Source organism: Ursus maritimus, unplaced genomic scaffold, assembly GCF_017311325.1.
Source record: "Ursus maritimus isolate PB19 unplaced genomic scaffold, ASM1731132v1 scaffold_26, whole genome shotgun sequence".
Classification (NCBI taxonomy): Eukaryota; Metazoa; Chordata; class Mammalia; order Carnivora; family Ursidae; genus Ursus; species Ursus maritimus.
In genome coordinates this window covers 1,976,148-2,003,705 of record NW_024425119.1, presented here as the reverse complement: position 1 = coordinate 2,003,705, position 27,558 = coordinate 1,976,148, and the positions used below count along the sequence as shown (strand labels likewise).

General features: G+C 48.9%; 2 protein-coding genes across 2 annotated transcripts in view; one reads left to right on the top strand and one right to left on the bottom strand.

The window, feature by feature from the left end:
• CACNA2D4 (calcium voltage-gated channel auxiliary subunit alpha2delta 4) overlaps positions 1-27,558 on the bottom strand; it is a 108,519-nt gene that overhangs the window by 29,593 nt on the left and 51,368 nt on the right. Inside the window, exons 23-26 of the mRNA XM_008704898.2 lie at positions 27,268-27,361; positions 18,715-18,810; positions 16,464-16,591; positions 12,531-12,611 (exon numbers count right to left, since the gene is read on the bottom strand). Coding sequence (XP_008703120.2) covers positions 12,531-12,611; positions 16,464-16,591; positions 18,715-18,810; positions 27,268-27,361 — 399 coding nt within the window. The remainder of the gene's footprint in view (positions 1-12,530; positions 12,612-16,463; positions 16,592-18,714; positions 18,811-27,267; positions 27,362-27,558) is intronic.
• On the top strand, positions 282-9,311 carry LRTM2 (leucine rich repeats and transmembrane domains 2). Its single transcript, XM_008704825.2, has 4 exons — positions 282-348; positions 3,059-3,649; positions 6,790-7,267; positions 8,255-9,311. The coding sequence occupies exons 1-3, from the start codon at positions 282-284 to the stop codon at positions 7,242-7,244; spliced, it is 1,113 nt and encodes a 370-aa protein (XP_008703047.1). The 3' UTR covers positions 7,245-7,267; positions 8,255-9,311.

The following is a 27,558-nucleotide window of genomic DNA, read 5'->3' as shown; positions in this document are numbered from 1 at the left end:
CACCCCAGTCACCCAGGGAGGGGGAAGGTTTCCTGGCTTCTCTGCCCCTCGTTCTTCTCCTTCCCCCACCCAGGGAATTATAGCTGAGAAGAACAAGAGAGGGGATTGACAAGGAGTGTAAAGAGACACCGGGCCCTCTCCCTAACCCCTGGGCTGGAACGGGGCCTCGAGTGCTGCTCAGCCCTTTCTCTGTCTCTCTTTCTCAGGACTGACAGGTAGCACACACCGAGGGGCTCCTCTCTCCCCAGAGGTGCAGGGCAGTGAGAGCTGTGGCATTCACCATGCTGGCCCGGGGCAGTGGCCCTGAGCAGAGGACCAGGCTTGCCGTGCAGTGGAGGCAGATCTCCTGTGAGTACAGGGGGTGGGGGCAGGTGGCAGGGGCTAGCTTGGCATGCAGTGATGCATGCCAGGCGGCAGGAAACTCTGATCTTTCTGGGATGCCCAAGGCCCAGGAAGACTACAGTCTTGTCTGTGGTACTGGCATCTGTGGCAGCCAAAGAAAGAGTTGCTGCTGGGAGCTTTAGTGGCTAAATGGAGCTGGAGGCCATGACGGGTGGTTCTGTGTCTCCGGGTGGGTCCGTTCCTGTGCCCAGGAAGTCCACCCCCACCCCCAGCGGTCTGGCTTGTGGGAGTCCTGCTGCTCTAATGGCAAGTCTCCCTCTTGTCTTCCATTAGCTGGGTGAACCTGGAGACTTCTGTCTCAGTCTTCCTAGCTCTGAAATGGAGGGAACCAGAGAGCTCTTGGATTGTGGTGTTGGAAGGACCACAGGGGTTGGGTCCAGCCTTCCTTCTGCATATGGGGAAACTGAGCTCTCCATTTCCCATAAGAAAGCCTTGTAAGTTGTCAGGCTGAAGGAAGCCCTGAGAAATTCTCTTCAGTAGAGGGAAAGGGCCAGTCAGTGAGGACGGGCTTGCCCAAGGCTACATGGTAAGAGGTAATGGTCCTGAGGGACATTATTCTGCCTGACTTCTCCCCTCGTACACTTGGCCTGGTGATACAGCTGCAGGACGTGAGCAGCCTGAATTATTCACCATGTGAGAGTGGCTGATCCCGGGCTGCTTAGATCCCGTTTCAACCTCATTCTAGAATCACTCAGCACCTCGAAATACAGGATTATGTTTTCTTGCCACCAGAGCTTTTATGTCACCCTGAATTTCTCAGGGGTGGGGGAATAATGGATTCTGGTTATCTTGATCCTTTTGTGAAGGAAGCTGGATGGACTGAATTTTTTCCTGGGGAAAGTGAAGTCTGCAGAACGTTGATTTTCAAATGGCACAGTGCGGGATAGGGTGGGGCAGGCTGACCTGGCAGCAGAAGGGTTCAGAGGGCTAAGAGGGTGAGAGGTAGCCGCAGGTGAGCCCGTGTGGCCAGGAAGGGTCACTGGTTGGCTTCTGTGGCCATGACTGTGCTCGTGTCTCCTGAGAATGAGGAGGCTCAGGTGTCAGCCTTGCAGTCCGGCTCTCAACTGTCACTGACCCCACAAGTATGGGGGGGGGTAGACCCATACTGTTCCTTCAAGCTCTGTTCTTGGGGACACCAAACGACTAGACATCTGCCAGGCACAGACTCAAGACCATCCCATTCAGTCCGTCAAGTCGGGGTGGCTGCTGCCTCTCTGAGTGGGGTCACCTGGGCCATGAACTGGGTCTGAACTTCTCCATCACTTCCCTGGTGAGGGTCTTTCCTCTGGGTCTCTCTTTCCAAAAGAAAATGGCCACACAGCTGCTTCCTTCCCCTCTGCACCCCTTCCCCCAACTTGAAGCTATACTAGGCTAAGACACGCCACGCGTGGAAGAGACAGAGCACAAAAGGGCACTCCCACCCCTGCCCTTACAGCCTCCCATGTGCTGTCAGATCTGCATGAATCCCACATCCAAGATGGAGCCAGTAATTTGCCAGACTGGGTGCTGACTTGGTGAATTTGAACTATTTTGAGCTCATCTGTTTTCTCTTCCACAGTGAGCAAACTTCTATGACACTCAGGAAGACACTTGAGGGGAGTTTTGCAGTCACTCTGAGAAGGGACTGCTGGACAATGGAATGAGTTGCTCTGTTGCAATTATTCTCTGAGGTCCTTCCCCACCTAGCCCAGGCTAGACTCTTAGGTTGCTTACTCACAGGGGTCTTGGACAAAACATGGGACCACAAAAGGAGTGCTGTTAATGGGTCCATCCTGCAGAAATGCTACCCCGCAGCCCTTAGGAACACGAGACCAACCTAAATGCCTGGTTTGTTTTAGAACGAGAATAAATATGAAACTTCTCTTAGAACCTATGACTTGCAGTGGCTTGTGCCCAAGAGTTCTTCAGCTTGGAAGTGGATTTGTGCCTCTTATCCTCATCATTTCCACTGTGGTCTCTGGAGTGGGACCCTAGATGGGCTTGAGCTCGCGGTCTCCATGCTAAGTTACTGGCCCCCCTCTTGGATCTGACAGCACATGGGAGGTTGTAGGGGGCAGGGGTGGGAGTGCCCCTTCGCGCTCTCCCTCTTCCATCCGTGCGCGGTGTGTCTTAGCCTAGGGCAGTTCCAAGTTGGGGGTGGGGGTGCAGAGGGCAGGGAAACAGCAATGTGGCTATTTTCTTCTGGAAAGAGAATCTTTCTCTGTGACACTGGGAGAGGAACAAGGGGTGACATCCTTACATCCTCTGTTTTGTCAACATCCGTGGTATCAGTGGGGCCCAAGCTCCCAAGGAGATCAACCCGCGGAGACCCCATGAGCTGGGGCACCCTTGTGGAACAGCACTGCTTGCGGTCTGGACTCAGGCCTGCCATTCTGCAGGATGGTTCCCCACTAAAGTAGTTTCTTTGCCAGATGTGCTGTGAGTCAAGGATCCCTGCTGACACCCTGTGATGTCCAATAATATGCTTTGTGCTTCGGGTTTGTTCATTATCTTTTTATGTGGTCAGTAAAGGTTTGTGCATTGATTGTGGCTTGGGTCAAAGCAGATAAAGTCAAGAGGCCATTATGATACAAATTAGAAAAGAGGGAATGGAAGCAGGAGGTGGTAACCCCGGCCTGTGGCTTTCTTTCCACCTGTCTGTGCCCCTCCGCTCCAGGGATCGCCTGCTGGATCGCCCTGTGTGCTGTGGAGGCCCTCCCCGCCTGCCCCTTCTCCTGTAAGTGTGACAGCCGCAGCCTGGAGGTGGATTGTAGTGGCCTAGGCCTCACCATGGTGCCCCCAGACTTGCCCGCTGCCACCCGAACCCTCTTACTCTTGAACAATAAGCTGAGTGCCCTGCCAAGCTGGGCATTTGCCAATCTGTCCAGCCTGCAGCGGCTGGACCTATCCAACAACTTCCTGGACCAGCTGCCCCGGTCCATTTTCGGGGACCTGACGAATCTTACGGAGCTGCAGCTGCGCAATAACAGCATCAGGACCCTGGACAGGGACCTGCTGCAGCACTCGCCGCTGCTCCGCCACCTGGACCTGTCCATCAACGGGCTGGCCCAGCTGCCCCCTGGCCTTTTCGATGGACTCCCAGCTCTGCGCTCCCTGTCACTTCGCTCCAACCGTCTGCAGAACCTGGACCGGCTGACGTTTGAACCCCTGGCAAGCCTGCAGCTGCTGCAGGTTGGGGACAACCCCTGGGAGTGTGACTGTAACCTGCGTGATTTCAAACACTGGATGGAGTGGTTCTCCTACCGAGGTGAGCACGGCCAGTCCTGCCTGGGTGTGAGGAATCGGGAGAATCACCCCTGGCCCAACACATTTCCTGGAGGCTGGGTGTTGACTCAGGGCCGAGGTCCAGGGAGAAGGCTGTGGCCCTATCTCTCCACTAGCTCTAGGTTAGAAAAGTCTCAGTCTGGGCTCCAAACCATCCCAGGGGCAGAGAGGCTGGTGCTGCTTTCCCTCCCCCTCCACAGCTCTGCGTTCTTCTCTCTGTGCCCCTCCCAGCTCCCAGCCTCCTTCCTCTTCTTTTTCTTTCAGACTGACTCACTGTAACTTGATCTCACTTCTGTAGGTACCGTGAGGCAACTTAATAATTTTTCTCTGCATCCCACCAGGTATGCCTCTGGGCTTCCCTGGCATGGTAGGAGGAAGAAAACCCACCCTTGCTCTTCTGAATAATACAGCAATTTCTTAAATATCCACAGTTTCAGGAGGGTGGAATATAATTTAAATCCACAGATAAAACCAAATTTTCATTTTGATGATGATTTCAACTCTCTCTCCCAAGAAGTTTTATATTCCAAGCTTTTAATAAGAAGCCAAATGGCTTTAGTTTTATTCTTTCCCTTCCCCCTTTTGTCAACCTGGGAAAGTTCTAGAATGATCTATAAGATGACTAAATGTAATGAAAGGAGGGCAAAGAAGTGAGTGTAGTGGTTAAAAGTGCCAGATCTGGGTTTGATTTGTGGCTCTGTCACTTACTAGCTGTGTGATCCTGAGAAACCTCTCTGTGGCAGTGTTTTCATCTGCAAAATGGGTCAAATAACAGCTATCTGATAGAATCATTGTGAGGATTAAACTCTAATGCATGTAAAGTGTCTTTTTTTTTTTAAGATTTTATTTATTTATCAGGGAGAGAGCACAAGCAGGGGGAGCAGCAGGCAGAGGGAGAAGCAGACTTCCCGTCGAGCAAGGAGCCTGATGCAGGACTCCATCCCAGGATCCTGAGATCATGACCTAAGGCGAAGGCAGATGCTTAACCGACTGGGTGCGCGTAAAGTGTCTTGAAAAGTACTTAACATAAAGCAAGTCCTCCATGAAACCTATTCATTTATTTGTTCATTTCCTACTAGCACTCATAATATTAAATGGACTTAATAAGACATAATTTGGTGCCCAGCACAAAGTAGATACTCCATGAGTATTTGCTGAATGAGGGAATCAATGTGAAAAGAAAGCCAATCTTTTTCATCAGTCTTGCTCTTTTTGTTTCATATCCAGCCACAGTCTCAATTATTTGCATGATATTCTCCTTTGTTAGTTAATTAAACAATTTTACATGGGTGCCTCGGTGGCTCAGTCGGTTAAGTGTCTGCCTTTAGATCAGGTCATGATTCCGGAATCCTGGGATCCAGCCCTGCATCAGGCTCCCCGCTAGGCAGGAAGCCTGCTTCTCCTTCTCCCTCAGCTCCTCCCCTGGCTCGTTCTCTGTCTCTCTCTTTCTCTCCCACTCTCTCAAATAAATAAATAAAATCTTAAAAAAATTTTAAAAAATTTTACAAACTGTGAAATGCCATAAATTGTTGGTCACTATGATAATTTCTCCCATTCTTGTGAGTCGGGAAATAAATATCTTTTCATGTACATTATCTATTTTAATCCTTATAGCAGTTAATTGAGTTAGCCATTCTTATTTTATGGCCAAGAAAACCAAGACTCACATGCAATTAAATAAATTAAATAATTTGCAAAAATGACATGGCCAGGATTCAACCTCAGGTCTTTGAGCAGGAAGGTGAGGTTGCTGCCATCTCAACACCCCACTCCTACCAGTACAGAGGTGGCCCTTGGACATACGGCGCTGGATGTAAGACTTGCCACAGGCCCCTAGGCAGTCAGTGGAACAAGGGAACTAGAGGCCAAGGGTCTCAGCACCCCCTGTGTTATCCCTAGGCAACGAACGTCCTTGTCTTTTCACATAGTCATCAGGGACTAAATTCTCAGCACAAAAGGACATGGAGTGGGAATGTCTATTTTTGGGAATTTTCAATAGTACAGTTGTTTCAACCTAGCAGTTTTAAAAAAAAATTCCTGTGATGTTTTCATCAGCATCCCAGGTAAAGCATATCTATTGTATGAGAAGACTTGCAGCAGCTGCTCTGAGAGGGGGTACTGGCGGTGCGGGGATGGCAGGAGCCCATTCAGCAGGAGACATTTGGGAAGGGATCTCTTGTCTGCATCCAGATTTCACTGGAAGCTGATAGAGGGACAAAATCTGACTGTGACTTCCTAGGAGATTCTCCTGAGCTACCTTCTCTCTCACACCACGTGTTCTGCATCTTTACCCTCTCATGACTCCCCCATGGTCCAGCCTCACCATCGTCATCATGAGCCTGTGCACTTAGTGCTGCCCACACCCCCTCGTTAGCACCGGCCCCTCCCCTTTGCCCTCATGGGTCTCAGGCTGCCCTCCCAAGTTGCCACTGCACTCAGAGATGCTGTGGTCGGGGTACTGATGGGCTATCAGATTGCTCTTGAAGAGGAAAAGGGAAACATTCTCACCTGCCTTTTTTTCTCCCCACTCCAAAGAGGTAATCTTGGGCAATCAAAAGTTTCCATATGGAAGAGTGGTGGCTGTGACAGTGGCTTTTGACGTGTCCTTTCTGTGAGAGGGAGGAACTCTGGAGGGATAAGATATAGTGGAGAACAGTGTCCTGGGTTTATAGATGGATGGTGAGCAGGCAGATTCAGGGGCAAGGAGAGGAGCAGAACTGTGGCCGGGGCAGGTCTCCTGGCTCTCTCTTTGTGCTGCCAAGTCTTCCCTGAGCACCAGCACACATTAGCATTGCCATACTCTTGTGAGTCAGTTTGAGTCTGGACAGAGCAGGCTTGACTGAAATGGTTGTGTGCTTCTCTAAAATGGGAATAATGGCAATATGCATTTCATATGTGCAGATGAAATGACATGATACATGTACTTCACCTTTCATGGTCCTTGGCTTCATAAATGTTAGTTGTTTGTCTCCCTTCCTCTCCTATTGATGTTCAGGACCGAGTGCATTCCTGATAGAACCTAGACCTTCTGGACCTTCCGTTTTGGGGACCTGGGAATGGGGAGAGGGAGTCCAGGTTCTGGATGCCTGGTCAGCCCCTGCTTTTTTTCTCCCCTGGATGCAGGGGGGCGCCTGGACCAGCTTGCCTGCACCCTACCCAAGGAGCTGAGGGGGAAGGACATGCGTGTGGTCCCCATGGAGATGTTCAACTACTGCTCCCAGTTGGAGGACGAGAATAGCTCAGCTGGGCTGGATATTCCTGGGCCACCTTGCACCAAGGCCAGCCCTGAACCCGCTAAGCCCAAGCCGGGGGCTGAGCCCGAGCCAGAGCCCAGCACCGCCTGCCCCCAGAAGCAGAGGTATCGGCCAGTGAGCGTGCGGCGGGCCATTGGCACAGTGATCATCGCGGGGGTTGTCTGCGGCATCGTCTGCATCATGATGGTGGTGGCTGCTGCCTACGGCTGCATCTATGCCTCCCTCATGGCCAAGTACCACCGGGAGCTCAAGAAGCGGCAGCCCCTCATGGGGGACCCGGAGGGTGAGCACGAAGACCAGAAGCAGATCTCTTCTGTGGCATGAGAGCCCAGCCCCACTTGGCCTAGGTAGGAAGGGCAGGGAGAGCACACGGGGGATCGCTTCAGTAGGGGCTGGCCCTTCCCTCCACCACAGTCCGCTCTCCCACTCTCGCCCCCAGCCCTCCGGCAAACAAGCCACAGTGCGGCTGTCTCCGTGAACTTCCAAGTCTCTGCGGAAGCCACCCTTGTGCTAAAGGCTCCGGCCCCCTCTCCAGGCCACCAAGTCTCTGGAACAGCTGGGGGATCTCCCTGAGCTTCTGGCCATGGGGAAGAAAGGATAAGTGTGCAAGTGCAGGCTACCGGACTCAGTGTTCCCCTGCTGTCCTGCCTGCCCTGCGTGTAGTCACAGCGGGGTGACTCTCCCCACCTCCTGCTCATAGCACCTCACCTGCACGTAAGTGTGGGGAGGAGGGGACACGGGGGCCAGGGGTCAATTTCCGTGATCCACTTCTAAGCCAGGAAGATACCCTCAGCTGCCCTTCGGTGTCCAGGTTGGGTCCAGCTTCCGGCCGCTAGCACCAATGTACAATCACACCAACGCTGGCATCCGCACCCAGCACTTAGAAATACAGTTGTGACACACTCCCTCTGCTGAAGCCATCGTGTCCTTCTGCCTGCTACAGGCCACACCAGCCACACTGCTCCTGGCTTCACTCACTCACTCACTCACTCACTCACACATGCTCAGCTTCACCAGCGCAATTACATCGACTGGAAATCTCTGTCTGTCCGTCTGTCTGTCAGTCTCTCTCGCACACACACAGAATCACATGGAGACAGAGGTCATGAGAGCCTAGGGAGCGGAGGCACGTTTCCCCCTTGGGTCTCTGGCCCTCAGGCCACAGAACCTTTTGCTTGCTTACTGCAACCTTTCAAGTCAACAGGGGGAGAAGCCCACGCCGACAGCACAAGGATTTCTTTGAGATCCTCTGAAGTGGGCCAAAGTGGTGCTGCTGGATGAGACTGCCTGTCACCATGGTAACCCTCTCACACCTCTCCTGCTGGGTTTTCCAGGGACACCGGCCCAGAGGCCTTGAAGCTGCAGCATGTGTGGATGGCAGCCTCCCGAGAGCCCAGGCACATACCACTGGGCGTTTCTTCAGCGCTGTCTAAGGACATCATCACTGCCAGGCCCCGTGGGGACACCCACCAATTCCACTCCTATAGTCTGCAGCCCAAGAACCATTGCTCTGTACCCTCCAGCCTTCCATCTTGAGCAGCTCTGGGACTGGGACCTTGGGGTGGGGACTGGGCCACTACTGGTGGCATCTTGGGAACGCAGACGGCCCTCGAGGAAGCTCACTGCCTGCCAGCAGATCCCGGGCAGACTCCAGGGGCAGGGAGGGCGGCACCTTCTGCCCAGAGGCTTTGGGTCTGGGGTTCCTTCCCTAGGGTTTTGTGTGCTCAGTCTGGCTTCCTGGAGATCATAATTGCACCTGGACGGGGCTCCAAACCAGAGCATGGGCCGGAGTCCTGTTTGTTACCTGTAGCCTACACCAAGGGGACGGAGGGTGAGCAGAGGGCTGTGGGGGGTTTGGGGGTCACTAGTCCCCTTTTGCAAGTTGGCCCCCTCCCCTTGAGTCTGATCTCGGAGGAGTACTAGGTCTCCCTCTGCTGGACACCCGTTTCCCATGGCTGACTGAGAGTCTGGAGGCATCAGGCTGGTTTCTGGTTCTAAGACAGGGTCTTGCTGGTGGCCTGGGAAGAGGCCTCCAGAACCCGGAGGCCAAGGGTCTGAGGAGGGATAGGGCAGGACCGGGCAGGCCCACCTTGCCTTGCCCCCCTCGATCCTGCCACCTCACGGAGGACCATGATAGGTGAGGGGGGCTGGAGGGACAGCGGGAGCCTCAGTGCGGGCTGCTTGGCTGCTGTGGACACGCCTCCCCGGGACTGGGGCATAGTCCTCCTTCTTTTAGCTTTCCAGCTGACGATTGATCTAGGAATTTTCTAAAGGAAGAGGAGAGGAGGGGTGGGTATTGTCAATGGTGGTAGCTTCAGCCTGAGACAGAAGATTTTTAAAGGCAAAATTATATTTCTGGTTTGTTGTTTCAGAAGAACAATAAAGACTGTATTTTCCTATGTACCTCCTGGCTTCCTTGGCTGGGGGGGCATGTGGGTGCTGGGAGAGGGGTTTCCTGCCCCCTTACCTCCCCAGGCAGCTTCAAAAAGTGCTGTAGGACCTCACCCCAATGTCCAGAGCTCCATAAGAGAAATGGGAAACTCCTGGCTGAGGCCTCTCCAGGGAGCAGCACCGGGAGAGGAGTTGAGGGCTGAGCTCTGGACAAGCATGGGGTCTGGCCTGACGGTATGAACGTGTGAGCCTCAGGCTGTTGCACTGGGCAGCACTGGGGACTGAAGGTGAGCTGGAGACCTGTCACTGCCCTGGGCCTGCTGTGTGCACATCCGCCCTGGCTGGAGCCAGTCCACCCTGGCGGTCAAGGACAGACGGGCCAACGTGGTGGGAAGGCGGGCATTTGCCCAGAGGACCCTGCTGTGTAAGGGGAGGTGGGGGGGAGGGCTCCCTAGGAGCTGCTGATTACGTTTCATCAGCCTCAGTGAGATTGGGGGTGTTGCTAACAGGAGAGAGGAACCCTGTTTAACTTATGTTCCTCTTGCACCTTCAAGACTGACTTTAGGGACAAGCAGATGATTCTCTGCATTTACAAATATAATCCTTCCAGGGCTCAGCTGATGGGACCCAGAATTATGAACTGGAGGGCTGGGGATGGGGATGGGGAGACCAGGAGAGGAGATGAGCCAGAGAGCAAGGTCTCTGGGGTTGTTCGTCCTTCCCAAGCTGGAGTGACTCAGCTCCAGGCCTGGGCTGGCCTCTGGCTGACTGGGCCTGGGCTCTATGGTTCATTAGTCTTCAGAGACCAAGATGGAATTTTCTCCTTCCTAGGAGCTTTCCTTTGGATGATATCCCACTGAGGCAGGTGCAAACCCTAGGGAGAAGTGAGCCCTCCAGGTCCCTTTCCTGGAGTTCAGCTGGACTCCCAGCAGAGCCGGGCTGCTTGCCCTTCAGAGGTGGTGTGAATTGTGGGGTGCTGCCCTAACAGGCATAGCGGACCTGAGAGACAGTCTTCCCCGAGCCCCGCCGCAGAAGCCAAGGCCAAGGTCCCTCACCAGCCCGGCACAGGCCTGCGTAATGCATAGGTGCGTCGAATGCATCACTGTTCTGAGTGTGTACGTACAGGCCCATTCGCACATAGGCAGAGCCCCGAGGAGAGGAGCCCTCGCGCAGCTCCAGACAGCTGGCTCACCGCTAAGGGCCTCTGGACGGGGGCACACATGTATCGCATGACACGTGCTAGAGGAACACACTTGCAGATTACGGTGCCACCGTTGTTATGCTGGGCAATATTCCCCAACTAGGTCTGGATCCTGATCAAAAAGTTAGATTCCGAGAAATTCTGCAAAAACTGTTGATAAATCACCTGCTTAGAGATTAAAATGATCCCTCCTTGTCCAGCTTCCCTTCCGTAGGAACCCGTGGTGTGATGCCCACACCTGGCACGCAGCTGGCCCTGTAACTGGGCCGAGTGCCCTTCTCCTACCTTCTCCCCTTGCTCAGGGCACAACATCACCCTTGCAGCTCGCCCGCCAGCCACCATGCTCTCCCAGGCCTGCAGTTCCTATGCACACAGTGCCACCAGTTTCCAAGGGATGAAACTGTCAGGACAGCACACCAGTCGCCTCCCCGGCTTTCAGCTATAGGTGCCCTCTGGCCCCAGTATTAAGGAGGTTGAGCCATAGTCCAGGGAGGGGAAATTACAAAAGGAGACAACCCTCCTGCCCCATAAAAGTTGAAGCATAAGGTCTTTGGTGCCTCACTCTTTTCCTATCATAGCCACACACCCCGGAGCCTCAGAGCCATTGTCTGCTGTGCGTTAAACCAGAGGCACCAGGACACGGTTTCTATGGCAACCCCTGGAGGCTCTAATTCAGCTCTGAGTTAAAAACGATATCAAATAATTGGAGAGTGCAGGAGAGCGCAGCCAGCAGCCTGACCCTGTGTCCCCTCTGGTTCCTAGACTCTCGGGTATGCAGGGGCTGAGAGGGTCCACATCACGGAGGGGACAGGACAGGACAGGGACACTCAGCTGGGACCTCTGAACAGGCTTGAGGGAAACAAGTTTGGGTCCAGTTTTGGCTTAGCAATGGCTCTGGAGTTAGCACACTGTGGCCTAAGTTTAAAAAGGCAGCTGAGATGGCATGAGCACCCCCCCCCCCAAATGCTGGAGCAGAGCATCATGAAGGCCACCGGGGGCATGCGTGTTTTCTCCAGCGGGGAGTCAGGGTCAGAAGATCTGGGCCAGACCCCAGCCTGCTCCTCCCACCTCCTTTGCCCTGAACCCAGCCTGTGGGGGACAAGGATCACCCACCCCTGCCTGCGCCCCGACACCTTCCAGCTGCAGAGTCCTTTCACACAGCTTGGGGGCCCTGGGGAAGCAGGACGGGACCTGTGATGGCTGATGCTTGAGTGCCCACTGAACTGGACAGCTTTGCAGAACCCAGCTAAAGCCGGGATAGGAGGACTTCAGCATACAGGCCTGATCGTGCTCAGGCAAGGAGGCCCAGGTGCAAAAAGGACTCTTTTAGGTACCAAGAAACCACCAAGTCTGGGCAGCTGGGGAGGGGCATTGGGTGCTCTCATCACATTTGAGGTCAATAGCAGCACAGGCTCTCAGAGAGAGGCAACCTGAGTTCAAATTCTAGCTTCATTAATTATTAGCTGTGTGACCTCAGGCAAAGAATTTTTGTGTCTCAGTTTCCTTGTCTGTAAAATGCAGCTGAAAGTATCTGCTTCACTGGATCACCCCAAGGGCCGAATGAGATGTGCGCGGGACGCAGTCTCCCAGATGCCGGGCACATACTGAGCACGCGGCCCTGGCCCATCCTTCAGGCTCTGAGTCACGGGGCTGGCTCTGTGCGCAGTGGCGTTCTAGACCCAGGGTGAGAGGAGAGGGAAGCAGCACACAGAGCGGTGCTGAGGAGGTCCCAGTTGCAGTCTCTGTCCCTGGTGACCTGGAGCAGATATCTTAGCCTGAGCTTCATTTGACTGACTTCATAAATTCTTTTGGATCTCAGGTTTTATGGTTTTATAAACAAAATGGCTTAGGAAGACTCCTTTCTCCCTCAGTCCCACTGCTTGGCTGGGAAAACCTTGGGCTGGAGGACTGTGGTCCTTGCAGACCACAGGCTGGGTCCTCCTGCTATTACTGTGTGCCTTATTCCTGACCTTGACGCACAACGCCCTGACTGCGGGGGCGCGGAGGGCAGCTCCTACCTGCAGCAATGGCTGTCTTCTTGTCCACGGTCACGGCCACAGCGGTGCTGGCTGTCACTACCATGGGCTGGCCTGGACTTTCTGGGGAAACAAAAATTGCTAAGTCACTTTCTCAGCGCCAGGGGAAGAGCCAGTGGTTGGGTGGTGGGATGGGGAGGCTGAGAACACACTGTGAATCTTGGGAGAGGGCATTCCTTGAATAAGTGGAGGGGGGGTTGATGGGGAAAGTCCCCGCTGTGGTGACACTGTCACCATTGCACACTGGTCTCTGCAGAGGGCCTCCCACATGTCAGGTATTGCCACCTCCCCATGCAGATCTGAACCTGCCAGATAAATACATCAGGGCCCCTGGCGGCCTGGACAATGCAGTGTTGTCCCCGTCACTAGGACACTGTGAGTTCGCTCTGTCTCGGGGCAGCAACTGTCTGCTGGCTGGTGCCTCCCTTGTGCTCAGGGACCCTGCTGTGACCGTCCTCTCAGCACGTGTTCCACCCAGAAGCCTTGCGTTGTGTCAAATGATTCTTTCTAGCAGAAAGACAGGCTGTGTTCCAGGACTCGTGGTGGCTGATCCTGGGCTGTCCTTCATCAGTCACATGAGTCAGGGTGACATTGACAGCCCCTTTGGAGGCCCGGTGCCAGGGCTGCGCCAGGCACAGAGGCTGGCGGGTGCCTGGCACATCTGAGGCACTCCATGAATCCTGGTCGTTGGTGGTCAGGCTGCCGCCGCCACCCCGTTAGCAAGCCACACTTTCACTGGCGTTACAGACGGCTACCACACTTCTGGGACACTCTGCCAGGCTCTTGAAGGGCAAGGCTCTGAGCTGCTCTGTCCCCCTCTTTTAGGAGAATCAGGTCACCATAGGTGCAGAACGTAGGTGGCCGTGTCAGCTCAACATGAAAACAGAGCTTTCTGGCTCCGCAGTGGTATGGGCTAGTGTGTGACCTTGGGCTTTTTAATCTTCATCAGTCCAGGGACATGTCTTAGCTTTTCAGAGCATTCTTTTTTTTCTTTTTTAAAGATTTTAATTTTATTTATTTATTTGAGAGACAGTGGGGGGGGTGGCACAAGTGGGGGGCGGGGAAGAGGGAGCTGAGCAGGGAGCCCTATATGGGGCTGGATCCCAGGACCCTGGCATCATGACCTGAGCCGAAGGCAGATGCTTCATCGACTGAGCCACCCAGGCGTCCTCTTTTCAAAGTACTCTTGTCTACAGCCAAGTTCCATTACTAAAATTCCTAAGAAAGGGGCAAAATTTTTATCAAGTGCTATATTCTGAGAAGGTCTTTATATCAAATGTTGCTTGAAACAAATAGGTCATGAGAAGCTTATGTGGAGATTGTCCATTGTCATGGAACTTAATTATCCTTTCTCGTGTCTATTTTGCTAAGATCATCCATCATACCTTGCTACAATCTAATATCTCATAGAAATTCAAAATCACTCTGATTCTAGAAGCTTCCAATATGTAGCATTGTCCTTGATTCTAGGAATTTGCCGTGATAAAACCACAATAAACACAGAAGTCAGCTTCCTCACCTTACTTCTAGAAAAGTCTGGAAGCAGGAGGGACAAGCCTGAGACACCGGGGCATTGGCGAGACTCTGCTCTGTGCTGGCAGGTCTCTCAGGCACTGGTTGTAAAAGGCAGTCCACCTGGGCAGAACTCAGCCCACCAGGGCCCCAGGCAAAGGGCAAGAGAGTCTGCCTGGAGAGGCAGAGGGAAGGCTCTGTTCACCCTGGAGGCGGTTCCTCTGCCTCTTGGGATACCCGCCCCCCCCCCTTAAAATGAAGCTGTTGTTGTTTTCTTCCTTGGGGGAGAATGGGGGTGTGCAGAGGTGCCCACGTGTCTCCAGGCACACGCAGGAGCTAAAGCAGCAGCGAGGGTGTGAAAAGAGAGCAGGCTCCTGCCTCCTTACTCAACTGTCCCCCCTTTCGGGTTGCCAGCCTCCCTCTCTTCTCCTTGCGGCTTAGTTCCCCACCCACCGCCCTCCTACCTCCCCGCCACAAAAAGCAACCCCGGCAGCCTTCAGGCATGAGCCCAGTGACAATGCAGGTAGGAGGGAGCCCTGTCATGGGCTGGGGGCAGGGGCCAGGGCTTCACCCCAGAGAACCTCCCCAAGACCCTGTGGGTGGGACCCCCTCCTGGGCGGGCCCTTGATGCTGCTCTAGAAGGTGACAGGAAGAAAGAGCTGCCTCTTTCTGGCTCTGGGGGGCAATGTGGGGAGGAGACCCTCACCTTGGCTTTGTGAGCCTCCCTTGTAGGCTTTCACTGGGAATAACAGCACCCACTTCCTCTTCTCCTTCCTGCCTTACATTTAGGGCAGGAAAAGAGCCTGGGCTTTGGTGGGCAGAACGTGGGTTTGGCCTGGCTCTGTGGCTCCCTAGCTGTGTGATACTGGGCAAGTCACAGAACCTCTCTGAGCCTCAGATTTTTCCTGTGTAAGAAGAGAAGTAATAGCAACACTTACAGGGTTGTGCAGATAAAATAGTTATAGGCTCTGGAATGTTTTGTAAAGCATATTAGCAATGCATTCAGTGGGGGGAATAGGCATAAGATGGAGAGGTGGGCTTAGGCACAAGGTGAAGAAGGTGTCAAGAGGGCATAGAGGGGGACCTCCTCCTTGCTGCCTGCAACCCCAGGAGAAGCCCGTGGGAGCCTGAATCTCCCCAGCTGTCAGCTCAGGGTACCTTCTCCATCAGGAAGCTGGACGATGGTTTTGGTGGAAGGGCATCTCAAAGGGGAAGTACAACTCTCCATTCCAGGTAGACTTCCAGCCGGAGTTCTCCACTTGCTCCGCTCTCCTCCTTCTCCTCCTTCTTCCCCCTGCCCCCACTCTTCCTCCTTCTCTCCTTCCTCCTCCTTCCTGTCTTCCCCACGCCTCCTTCTCCTCCTTCTCTCCCTCTTCCTCTCCACCATCTCTGTTCACTCTGACCTGGACACAGATATCCCTAAGCCCTTTTGCTCCACTGTGCTGGGGTCAGTTTCCCTCGCAGGTGACCTGGTGGAGGGCCTGCTCTGCTGCAGACTCTTGGGCCCCTGGATGAGGCCCCCAACCTCTCTGGGCCGCAGTCTCTTCACGTGTAAATTAAGAGGATGAAGCTACGCATCCTCCAAAGTCCCTTTCTCTTCTAAACATTTCGCAGTCTTCTTGGTGCTCTGTTAAAGTCACTTACTTTTTCTTTTTGGGGGCTATTTTTCAGAGTGGGGGCTGGAGGTTGGGAGTTGGGTGCCAGCAGCTCTGAAACCCTCCCTGGGCCTTGGGCTAGTAGGGATTTGGTGGTTTGGTCCATAGGGCCAATCTTGGCTGTCCTGCTTCCTTACCCCTTGAGCCCCCTGTGGCCTGCCAGCCAGGAGGTGCCCTGTTATTACTGGGAGGTCCTGAGCAGCAGACAGGGAGGTCAGTGTTGCAGCTCCCGGGAGACCCTAAGGGAGTGGGGACCAGGCTGCTTTCTCTGGGAAGAAGTGCGATGGGGCAGTGAACCTGATAAGTGTAGTAGTCCCCTGATGGAATAAAGTCTGTTACTTTCATCTGGGGAGTTTAAGAAATTTTCAAAGATACTCAGATGTTTAGAAACATAAGAATCTTAAAGAACAACTCTTCCAATATGTTTCTATTTGGAATTTGGGCTAGAATCCAGCTCTTCTTGACTTTTGGGTCAAATCTTTTTCCTTTGTGCCATGCTGGGTTTTTAATTTGGGCTGCTGGCTGGGGGATAAAATGAGCTGTCCTATATTCAGGGTAGAGATCAATAGCGTGGTAAGGCATGAGTGAACTTTCTCAAGGTGCTAACGTGTGTCAGGAGGGAAGGTTGGAAGGGAACCCAGAGGTGTGGACATTCTGTTCCCCATCTGCTCCTGTTTCCCACCAAGAGCAGCAGGAAGAGTCACGCCCTGGTCCAGCTTGGCCCCAGGAACACAGGGGTACGCATTACCTGGTCCTTCTGCTGATCGGAGATTGAAGACAAAGCTGCCAGCAGGCTGCTCAGCAGCCTGGCGGTACCACAGAGGGAAGTGGTCCATGGTGAACACACTGGCCTCATCCTCAGGAGTCAGGAACTTTCTGCAAAGAGAAAGATTTGGTACCTCCTCCCAAATCTGGGAACATGTTTATCCTTTTCTCTTTTTTTCACACAAGGTTATCTTGGCTGGGCCAAGAAGAGAGATTCATCTCTGTTTTGGTAGAGTTGCAGGTATAAAATATTAGTCCCTAGACTGATTTTACCCCAGACAACGTTCCCCAGCAATTCCTGCCTTTTCCAGAATCAAATGCTGTTGCACCTGATGGTACACTAGTAGCTAGAAGAGGTAGAGAGCCTGTATTGTGAAAGGAGACTTTTTTTTTGTTAAATGAAAACTCCTTTGCCTGCAGGGTTTATTTCTTTTGGATATACCCTAATTTCTTTTTGTCTGGCTAATTGGCATGTCTGAATGGGGAAATTGCATAGTGAATTCTATCACTGCACGAATAGAAGGGCATAAATTCCCCCAAAATGGTTACTTCAAAAGTCATTGCCTCTAGGGTTTAGAATGCATTAGGAGTTATCTTTTTCTTGAGCAGCTTTACCTTGCTAATTATGGTTTTGCATTCCCTGAACACACAGCAGCCAGCAGAAGGGAGTGTTGGTCCAGAAGCAGAGTGGGAGGCAGGGAGAAGCTGGTTTGTGGATTAAAAAAAGACACTGTGGATAACCCACAAGGTGGATAATTGAAGTTTGATTTTAAGAGAGGTTGGCTTACATATTTCAGAAGCTACCTGCCTTGTTGCACAGTTCCTGAGCTCTCCAGTCATGTCACAGTCTTGGTGAAGGGAGCCCTTTGGAATTGCGCGGTGCTCGCAACATTTGTGGTGGCTGCCTTCGTAACCTAGGAGGGTCTCTCTGTACTGAGATTTCCCTCTTCCATTTCCTAGAAGCCTTTCTGAGAGGGTGCAGGGAACTACCGGGGATGCTTTACCCCCTTCATACTGCCAGGTGTGGTTCACCCTGTCCAACTTTGGCCAGACAATGACATGGGTATGCGATTTTCTGAGTGGGGGCGGAAGTTTAAGGGGATGAGGAGGTACAATTGGGTGGCCAGCTGGAGGGGTAGTGAGTGTGGGGAGGTCAGTTCCCCACACTGTTCAAGGCCTTTGGGTGAATCTACAGTTTGCCCACCAGATTTGGTCCATTGAGTCATTTGCTGTGTCTAACTAGACCATGGAAAGGGTTAGCGAGGTGGAGGGCTCTCCTCCGTTCACCTCTCTGGGAGGGAGGGGACGTGGGGAGAGAGAAAAGCAACTTGTTTTGTTCTCCTAGAAAACCTCAGCTTTCTAGCAAGGGTGGATCTGTCAGAGTTCTGGAAGAAGCTCATAGATGGCGCTCCGTGGCTGCGTGTGTTTGGATTCAGTGAGAGGAGCAGTGAGCGGGTGGGATGCAAGGACCATGGGGTGACCCTCGGCTGTTCTCCTCCAGTGCCTGCTGGCCTCTGCCTGTTTGAGTCTCATGGTTTTTGTGGTCTGCGAGCGGTAGGTGGCTCTGCTCTCCCAACCCCCAGCCAGCCTGCTTCTCTGGCTCCCATCCTTCCTTTGTATCCTTGGTAGGGGAATACCCTGGCAAGTTGGTCTCCCAGCATCCAGGCTTCGCTGGGAGCAGGGTCTCTCACCTTCAGCACTATTGACATTTTGGGCAGACAACAGTTGTGAGGGTGTTAACACCATCCCTGGACTCTGCCCACTAGCCTTTCCCCCATCCTCTAGCTGTGACAACTAAAAATATCTGTACACATTGACCAATGTCCCTGGGGTGGGGATGGGGGAAAATCACCCCCAACTGAGAATTGCTGGCTTAGGGGATGTGTAAGTTGTCATCAAAGGAGGGGACACAGCCAAATGATTTAACTTTTCACATAGGGACTGGTCCCAGGGGGAAAACAACTTCTGGGTTTCCTTTTGTGGAAGTGATTAACCCTTCCAAGGTTAGTGTCCCAGCCACACTCTTGCCTGACTGGGCCACTCTCCCTCCTCTCCCGGGGACACCTCCAGGATGCATCTAAGCCTGGTTGAGGGTTACTTTTCTGACTCTCCCAATCTGCAAACCACAACCCTTCCTCCCTCCATGCACTCCTGGCCTCTGAGAGTCTGCCTGTCCACATGCCACAGGAAGACCCAGGAGGGATCCCTCTCCTGGGGTGCCCAGCATGACTTACTTGTCAGAGACCTTCTCGGAGCCCACAAACAAGGTGCTTCTGAGGAGGCCGGCCCGGGTGCCCAGGAAGGCCATGTCCACCATTTCCTCGGACTCACTGTGAGGCAGACAGAGCGAGTGTCATTACCAGGCACCGCAGCGACAGGTCTAGGAAGGGGGCACCAGGAGCCCGGGGAAGACCTGCAGGCCTCTCCTAGTGCCTGGCTTGATCTTTCTGGGGTGGGGGTCAGGGGGCAGGCAGACCAGTTGCTCAAGGGGTTGCACACACATGCACTGGCATCATGTTTGTTACATCTGGTAGACCTGGCTGCCCTAGGCAGCACCTTCCCTTGTTAATAAGGTCCTCTGGGCCTCTGCCTTTCTGCCTTTTTCTTTTTCTTTTTTTGACTCCTAATTTGTCAGGTTTTGGAGTAATTATCTCTGAAAGACAGAAGGGATTCAGGAAAAGAGATGTTGTTTTGGAACCTCAGGAACAAGAACTTCTTATGACTGACACAGGACACGTCACAGTTTTAAAACCCTTTTTACATGTTTAATTTATTATTGAAATGGGAAAGAAGGAGGAGCAGACATGGTCTGCATCCACCCATGCGGACCTGGCGGACTTTATAACCTGGCCAACGAGACTGGAGAAAGAGAATCCCTCCGCTAGCTGGGGTGTGACTACTCTCTCTCATGGTCTTGGGCTGCATTTCCACGGCGATGGCACCAGCGTGGGAATTATCGCTGCTTTTTCTTAACATTTCAGGTTTTTTGAGATAAAACGGACTTAAAATTGTAAGATTTTTAAGTGTTCATCATGGTTATTTGATCTATGTATACATGGTGAAAGGGTTCCTCCCATCTGGTTAAATACCACATCCATCATACCAGGCATGTATCTTTTTCTGGTGGGTGAGAATATTTAAGTTACATTCTCAGCTAATTTCAGTTATATAATACAGTGTTATCAAGCACCACCGCCATGTGTTATTAGACCCTTAGGCCTTCTTCCTCTTCTGGCTGAGAGAGTGTGCTGACCTCTCTTCCCCGAGCAGCCACAGCAATACTTTCCTTCTTTCTGTTTCTGTGACTTTGACTTGATTTTGTTTTACTCGTTTATAGATTCTACATGTAAGTGACGTCATGTAGGATTTGTCGGCCTCTGTCTGGCTTGTCTCTCTTAGCATAATGCCCTCCAGGTTCATCGAGGTGGTCACAAATGGCAGGATTTCCTTTCTCATGGCTGAATAATATTTCATTGCATATACATATATAACACACTTTCTTTGTCTATTCATGCATTGAAGACATGTTGTTTCCATATTTTGACTATTGTAAATCATGCTACAATGAACATGGGGGTGTAGATAGCTCTTCAAGATAATGGTTTCATTTCCTTTGGATAAATAATCAGAAGCGAGATCATTGGACCATATGGTAGTTCTATTTTGAAATTTTGAGGAACCTCCAAACTGCTGTTCATAGTGGCTGCACCAATCCGCATTCCCACCAACAGTGCACAGGCTTCCCTTTTCTCCACATCCTCACCAGCACTTGTTGTCTCTTGTCTTTTGGATAACATTCTAACGTGTGAGGTGATGCCTCACTGTGTTTTTGATTTGCGTTTCTCTGATGATTACTGATGTTGAGAACTTTTTCGTGCAACTGTTGGCCGTTTATAGGTTTCCTCTGGAAAAATGTCTATTCAGTTCCTCTGCCCTTTGAAAGAAATCAGATAGTTTTGTTGTTATTGAGTTGTGTGTGTGTGTGTTTTAACATATTTTGGATAGTAACCTCTTATCAGATATGATTTGTAAATATTTTCTCCCATTCTGTAGGTTGCCTTTTCATTTTGTTCTTTTTCTTGCTTAATTGCTGTGGCTAGGACTTCCACTACCATGTGGAATAACATCGATGAGAGCCGACGTCCTTACTTTGCTCCTGATCTTAGAGGAAGAGCTTTTAGCTTTTCATTGTTTTTGAATATGACATCAGCTGTGGGCTTGTTATATATGGCTTTTATTTAATTACTTCTAACTTTATTAATATTCATGCCCCTAGCCCAATTTACTACACGTTATTACCCAATTTCTCTCAGTACATAGATCAGTGGTTTTAGTGAGTGTACAAGGTAGGCAATACCCAAACCATTGCCAAGGGGAAGGTTTTTGTTTGTTTGTTTGTTTTGTTTTTGTTTTTTTAATCAAGGCTCAGCTGTGTGGCTATTGGGGTTTCCCTAATGGGATTCTGTGAAGAAGGCTGTACCTGCGACATTCAACTGATAGCACCTGGAGCTGGATTAAAGCACTTGATCTACGGTCTGGAAAACCACTGAGGAAAGGGTCTGGAAATGCAGGCAGGGTCTGCGTGCCCCCCTCTGATGTGGTAGAAACAAGAATTTCTGGGTGACTGTTTCTTTAAAAAACTTCCTGATGCAATTAAAAAAAAGATTTATTTATTTATCTGAGAGAGAGAGAGAATGAGTGGGAGGGAGTCTTAAGCAAACTCTGCAGTGAGCATAGAGCCAGAGCTCACGACCCTGAGATCTTGACTTGAGCCAAAACCAAGAGTTGGACGCTTAACCAACTGCACCACCCAGGCACCTCTGATATAATTCTTTATTCAAAAGTAGTAGAGATTAGTCTAATGAGACTCCTGTACCCATCAGTCAGTTTCAACGATTACCAGCCCATGCCAATCTTGTTTCATCTACAGCCTCCCCTGGCCCCTCAACTAGATTATTTTGAAGCAAATCTCAGATATCATTTCATTGGTAAATATTTTAATTTCTATCATTAAAGTATAAGGAATGAAAAAAATCCTTAGTGTCATTATCATACCTAACCCCCTCCCCCAATTCCTTAATAGCATCAGATAATTCAGTAATCCACAACCCTTTTTTTAAAGCTTATTTGAATCAGAATCTGACTAGGGTCCACAAGTTCATATGTCTCTTTTCTTTCTCTCTCTCTCCTATGTAGATCTGGATCTAGACATTTATACTTATTGAACTGTAATCCACTTGCCATACAATTCATCCATTTAAAATGTACAATTAAATGGTTTTTAGTATATTCACAGAGTTGTGTGGCCATCACCAATTTTAGAACATTTTCATCATCCCCAGAAGGAACCCCACACTTATTAGAAGTCATCTTTAGTCACTTTCAACCTTTCTCTCTCCTCTCTCCCTTCCTTCTTTTTTCCTTGCAATTTATTTGCTGAAGTAGGTCATTTGTTCTGTAGAGTTTCTGCATTAGCTGATCACAATGTTGTGGTGTTAATTAGCATGCTCTCTTGTCCCCTGTATTTCTTATAAACTAGCAGTTAGACCTACTGCCTTGATTATTATAGGTTTGAGTTATTATAGGTGATGTGTTCTTGGTCAAGAGGCACACACTATCTGATTGACGAGAGGTTGCAAAATAGGGATATTCCTTGATTTCTTCCTTATTTTATTTGTACCTAAAATCCTTGTATAAGATAAACTTCTCATCAATATGGTTGGTTGTCCTGAGATGCAACTTGTACAGGGGGGTCAGGATAAACAATTGAATCTCTGCTTCGTCACCAGTTTTTAGAATAATGAGTTGGTTTCCTAACATCTTCGGAAGATGACCAAAAAGGTTTTTTTTTTTTCCTCCTCAGTATCTTTATGAACATAGGATTGAAACACATTTAATATTATGTTTTAATCCATCGTAGTTGTCACTACTTACGCTGCTCTAATTGTCCCACTTTAACCAGTGAGAGCCACTTCAGGTTGGTTCCGGCGTCCCCCAGCCACAATGCTATGATAGTCTTTAGCAACTTCCTCCTTTTGGCTATAGCAAGATGCTCCTGCCTCATTTTGTACACTTCCTGCCCCTGTCCTGAAATTAGACATTTCTCCAAGGGTTGGTGACTCATTTTAATGAGGACTTCTTAATATGCACATTGAAAGTCCACAGTCGTGCTCTGGGGTGCTCATTGAGGTTGGTCTTTTCCGTGGACAGGGCCAGGATATCCTTTTTATTTCTTTCAGAGAAAACACATCACGAGTTCATTGATATTTCCAATTAATATTCAGCAGTACATCTTAACATCTTTAATTAAAAAAATTTGCATCTCTTTTCTTTGCTGAAAACCTTGGTTCCTAATGACATTAACATAATACTATTTGCTCTATCCATCTATATACTTTGAGAATAGCAGTGCCAGTATTGTTTCTAGCAATGTAGTTATTTATTTATTTTTTTAAAGATTTTATTTATTTATTTGACAGAGAAAGAGACAGCCAGTGAGAGAGGGAACACAGGCAGGGGGAGTGGGAGAGGAAGAAGCAGGCTCCCAGTGGAGGAGCCTGACGCGGGGCTCAATCCCAGGACTCTGGGATCATGCCCTGAGCCGAAGGCAGATGCTTAATGACTGAGCCACCCAGGCGCCCCTGTTTCTAGCAATGTAGTTATTGAACACAGTTTAAGATTTTATTTATTTATTTATTTATTTATTTATTTTTTATGGTTCTGTGTTTTCAAGTCCCTTGAAAGAATTCACCTACGTTATGTCATGAACTTGATACACAAATGTGTTTATTTGTTTCATTTGCTTTTCAATTTTTGGAGCTTATTTATTTTATTTTATTTATTTTTTATTTTTTTTAGATTTTATTTATTTGACAGAGAGAGAGAGACAGCCAGCGAGAGAGAGAACACAAGCAGGGGGAGTGGGAGAGGAAGAAGCAGGCTCCCAGTGGAGGAGCCTGATGTGGGGCTCGATCCCAGAATGCCGGGATCACGCCCTGAGCCGAAGGCAGACGCTTAATGACTGCACCACCCAGGCACCCCAGAGCTTATTTTTTAAAATCTAATTTTGTCTTATAATGATATAAAGCATTTACTTAGTTCCAAAGTCCGATATGCAAAATAAAGCATATTCATAAGCCTGTCTGTCTCCATCCTTGTTCTTTCACTCTGCCTAAAGTAATCTATTTTTGTTTTTTTGTTTATTTTTCCATTAAAAAATATATGTGCACATATGTATATACATACATGCATCTATGTTTACATATGTGTAAAAAACTATGACAATATATTTGCATCTCCTCTTTTTAAAAAAAATAGTGGGGGTATTATATACATTTTTCTCCATTCGTGGCACCATTCCTTTGCAGAATGCAGATTTCTCATTTTTTACGGTTCCATAGTATTCCATTATGTGGATCTACCATGATTTATTTAACTAGGCTCCTACTGATGGATTTAGGTTATTTTCTGTCCTTCACTGTTACAAATGGAGCTGTAACAAAGAGCTCATGTATATATCTTCTCCTATTTTTACTAGTATATCTTTGGGATACATTCTTAGAAGTGGCACTGCTGAGTTAGAGTGTAAATGTATATGTAATTTGTTAGATATTATCAAATTCTTCTCCATAGCCTTTGAAACATTTTGTATACCTACTGACAATATACACAAGCCTGATTCCCCACAGCCTTGCCAGCTGTGCAAGGCAACAAATTTAGATGGTTATGAATCTGATAAGTGACAAATATAATCTTGGTACAATTTTAATTTGCATTCCTTTTATTATGAGCTAGACTGACCATTTCTTCATATATTTAAGGACTATTTGTATGTATTCTCTGAACTGTCCATATTTTTTGGTACTTTTTCCTGTAGAGTAGTTCGTTTTTTACTTCTCTATTTTTGAAGTTCTTCATTTGTCATGAATATACAACGTAAGGATAGTAAGCTTATAGTTGTTATATAAGTTCCAAAGATTTTTCTGGTTTGTCATTTCTGTTTTCACCTTGCTCATATTTTAATTTTTGCCAAATAAACATTTTTATGCTGTTAAGTTTGTCAGTCATTCTCTCATTGCTTCTGAATTTTGAGTCATCATTGGGAAAGGTTTCCTAATTCCTAGATTTTAGAGCAATTGGCTCATGTTTATTTTGTTTTGTTTTGGTTTTTTTTAGAACTTATATGGTTTCATTTTTTTTACATTTAAATCTCTGAGTCATTTGGACTTTATCCAGGTGTATGGTGTGAGGAAATAATACAATTTTATCATTTTCCATATGGCTCTCAAACCAGTTATTAAACAGTCCATTTTCCCTGGTCTGACATGATGTCTTTCCACATGCATTTAAATGAATCTCTGGATTCTCTATTTTGTCCCCTTGGTCTGCCTTTTTATTTATGTGTCAATACTACACTTTATAAATTATAGAGATTTTGTTATATGTTTTAATATGTTGGTAGGACCAAACTTCTTTTGTTGCTTTTCTTTTTCAGGGATTTCTTGAATATTCTTCCAAATAAACTTTATAATCCATTTATCTGGATCCAGAAAAATACTGATGGCATTTTTATTGGGATTACATTAAATTTATAAATTAACTTAGAGAGGATTAGTGTCTTTGTGATGTTGATTCTTCCTACCCCAAAATACTGATATCTCCCCATTTGTTCAAGTCAATTTTGGGTCTTCTGGGAGTATTTTATAATTCTTCTTATGTAAGTTTTAGGACATATCTTATTGTTTGTACCTAGCTGTTTCATTTTATTTTTTGCCCTCTTGAACATTTTCACATGATATTTTTTATCTAGTTTTTGTTTGCATAGATAAAGGATATTAATTTTTGAATATTCATGTTATATCCTGCTACTTTTGTTTATAGTAGCTTTCCTATAAATTCCTTTGTGGCTTCCAGATATATAATCTTATCACCTTCTTAAACAGAGATAATTTACTTCACCCTTTCCACTTCTCATTGCTTCTAGGTGCATTCTCTTGTCTGGCTCCACTGACTAATACCTTCCAACCTTGTTAAATAGCAGTAGGGATATGGAAATGCCTGCCTTAGTCCTGTCTTTAGTTGAGAGAGCCTCTAGCCCCATTCATGTGTTGACTTTCAGGCTTAGGTCAATTTTCGGGGGAAGATTTTTATTTTTAAGTAATCTCTACACCCAACGTGGGGCTTGAACTTCACCCTGAGATCAAGAGTTTCGTGCTCTACTGACTGAGCCAGCAAGGAGCCCCGGTCAATATTAATTGTATTGATTAGTTTTTAAAAACATACACGGATAGTAATATTTGTTCAAATGTCTTTTCTGCATCTATGGGGGTGATTATATGATTTTCCCCTTAGCTTTATTGTTGTGCCATTTTATATTAATTCTCCAGGTCTTCTTTTCTAATATACACCTTGGTTAAGAGTATATTTCTTCAGTGTTTCTCAACACTAAAAATGTCTCAGACTAATCTCTGAATTTGGAAAGATGAAGACCATGCCCCGTCTCTCCAAATCAGTGATCCAGTCCCCTAGACCTCAGAGCCAGGCTGCCCGGTTTTGACCCCAGCTTTGCCACTTGTGAGGCATATGACCTTGGGCAAGTTGCTTATCTCATTCTGCCTTGGTTTCCTCATCCACAAAATGGGGATAATGATAGTACCTATATTGTAAGGTGGTTATGAGGCTCACTAGATTAATATACACCAAGTACTCTGAACAGCGCTTGGCCTGCTCTATTCTTTTTTTGTTCTGTAGTTTTGTTGAATTTTGTAAAGATAATACATTCACATGGTTCAAAACTGTACCAAAAAGTTATACAGTGAAAAGTGTCCCTTCCCTCCCTGTTTCAGTTACCCATTTTTCTAATGAGAAGCAACCAATGAGAACTCTTTCCTATTTGGCCTTTCATAGATATTTTATGTACACACATGTACAGATATACTATGTTTTGCCTCCCTTTTATAGAAACGATATCACACTGTGCACAGCGTTCTGCATCTTGCTTTTTTAAAAAGGTGATTGTTTTATATAAAATTCTGTTGTTTTCATTAGGATCGCATTAATTAACTTGAGTGTCTAGGGGAGGTTTGACATCTTCATGATGCTAATGTTGAATCTTCCTATTCAGGAACAAGGTGTAGTCCACTGCATTCTTGACCTCATTAGTTTCTTGCACCCTCCCAACACGCATGTGCGTGTCCACACACACACACACACACACACACACACACACACACACGGACAAGCCATTCATTTCTTCTTTCTACCTGTCCACTAAATATGATAGCACCAGGTAAATGTCAGCAAAGGGAGTGAGGAAATTTAAGTCACTGGGAAAGACCAAGGCCAAGCTTGTACTTCATAGTTGTCTTGACCTTACTTGCTGGAAACTGGGTCCTGATCTACTTGAACTACTTTTATCAGGGCACTTGGCGAAGGGGCTCACACAGCTACAGCCCGACCTCAGAGAGGAGTTCTTGGAATGAGGCTACTGCAGTGTGGGTGGGGGATCTGGACCTATGCCCAGGAAACCTGCACTTGGTGTTTTTCCAGAGGGGAGAGCGGCAGCATGTGTGGGGTGTGGAAGCTGTGCCAAGTCCCTGCTTTACGGGGCCGTGGGAAGGTAGCTCTCACTCCCCCAACGTCTTCCCACTGTCATCACATACATCTCGGACCAGGTTTTCTCCTGAGCTGCCAGCCAGGTAGTGGGAGGGACCCTGACTCAGCCAAGGGAATCCTGGCGGCTGGAGCTGCTTCCCCTTTCAGAACCCTCAGCTCTGCCCCAGACATACTCAGAGGCGTTGAGAGCCAGCGCTGTCCAGTAGGCCTCCATGGGGGCTGTCACCACTGCATCAAGCAGTACCTCCCGCACCAGCTCCTCGTCGCCTGGGGGCAAAATAAAAGACCAAACCACTTATTTCCTCCATGATGATGAACACAGCTCATCTGCCCTTGAGAGGAACCCTGAACGTAGGGAATGGAATGTGCCTCAGAAACACATGTCTGGGACTCGTGAAACTATCTATGTGAGCTTGAGGAAGTCATGTTGCTTCTCTCAGCCTTCACATATTCGATCCCAAACA

Bases quoted from the DNA above. Each gene is read 5' to 3' on its own strand.
- LRTM2 (XM_008704825.2), top strand. From the start codon at position 282: ATGCTGGCCCGGGGCAGTGGCCCTGAGCAGAGGACCAGGCTTGCCGTG. The intron at 349-3,058 runs GTGAGTACAGGG...CCTCCGCTCCAG, and splicing joins GCAGTGGAGGCAGATCTCCT to GGATCGCCTGCTGGATCGCC. The intron at 3,650-6,789 runs GTGAGCACGGCC...CCCTGGATGCAG, and splicing joins GGAGTGGTTCTCCTACCGAG to GGGGGCGCCTGGACCAGCTT.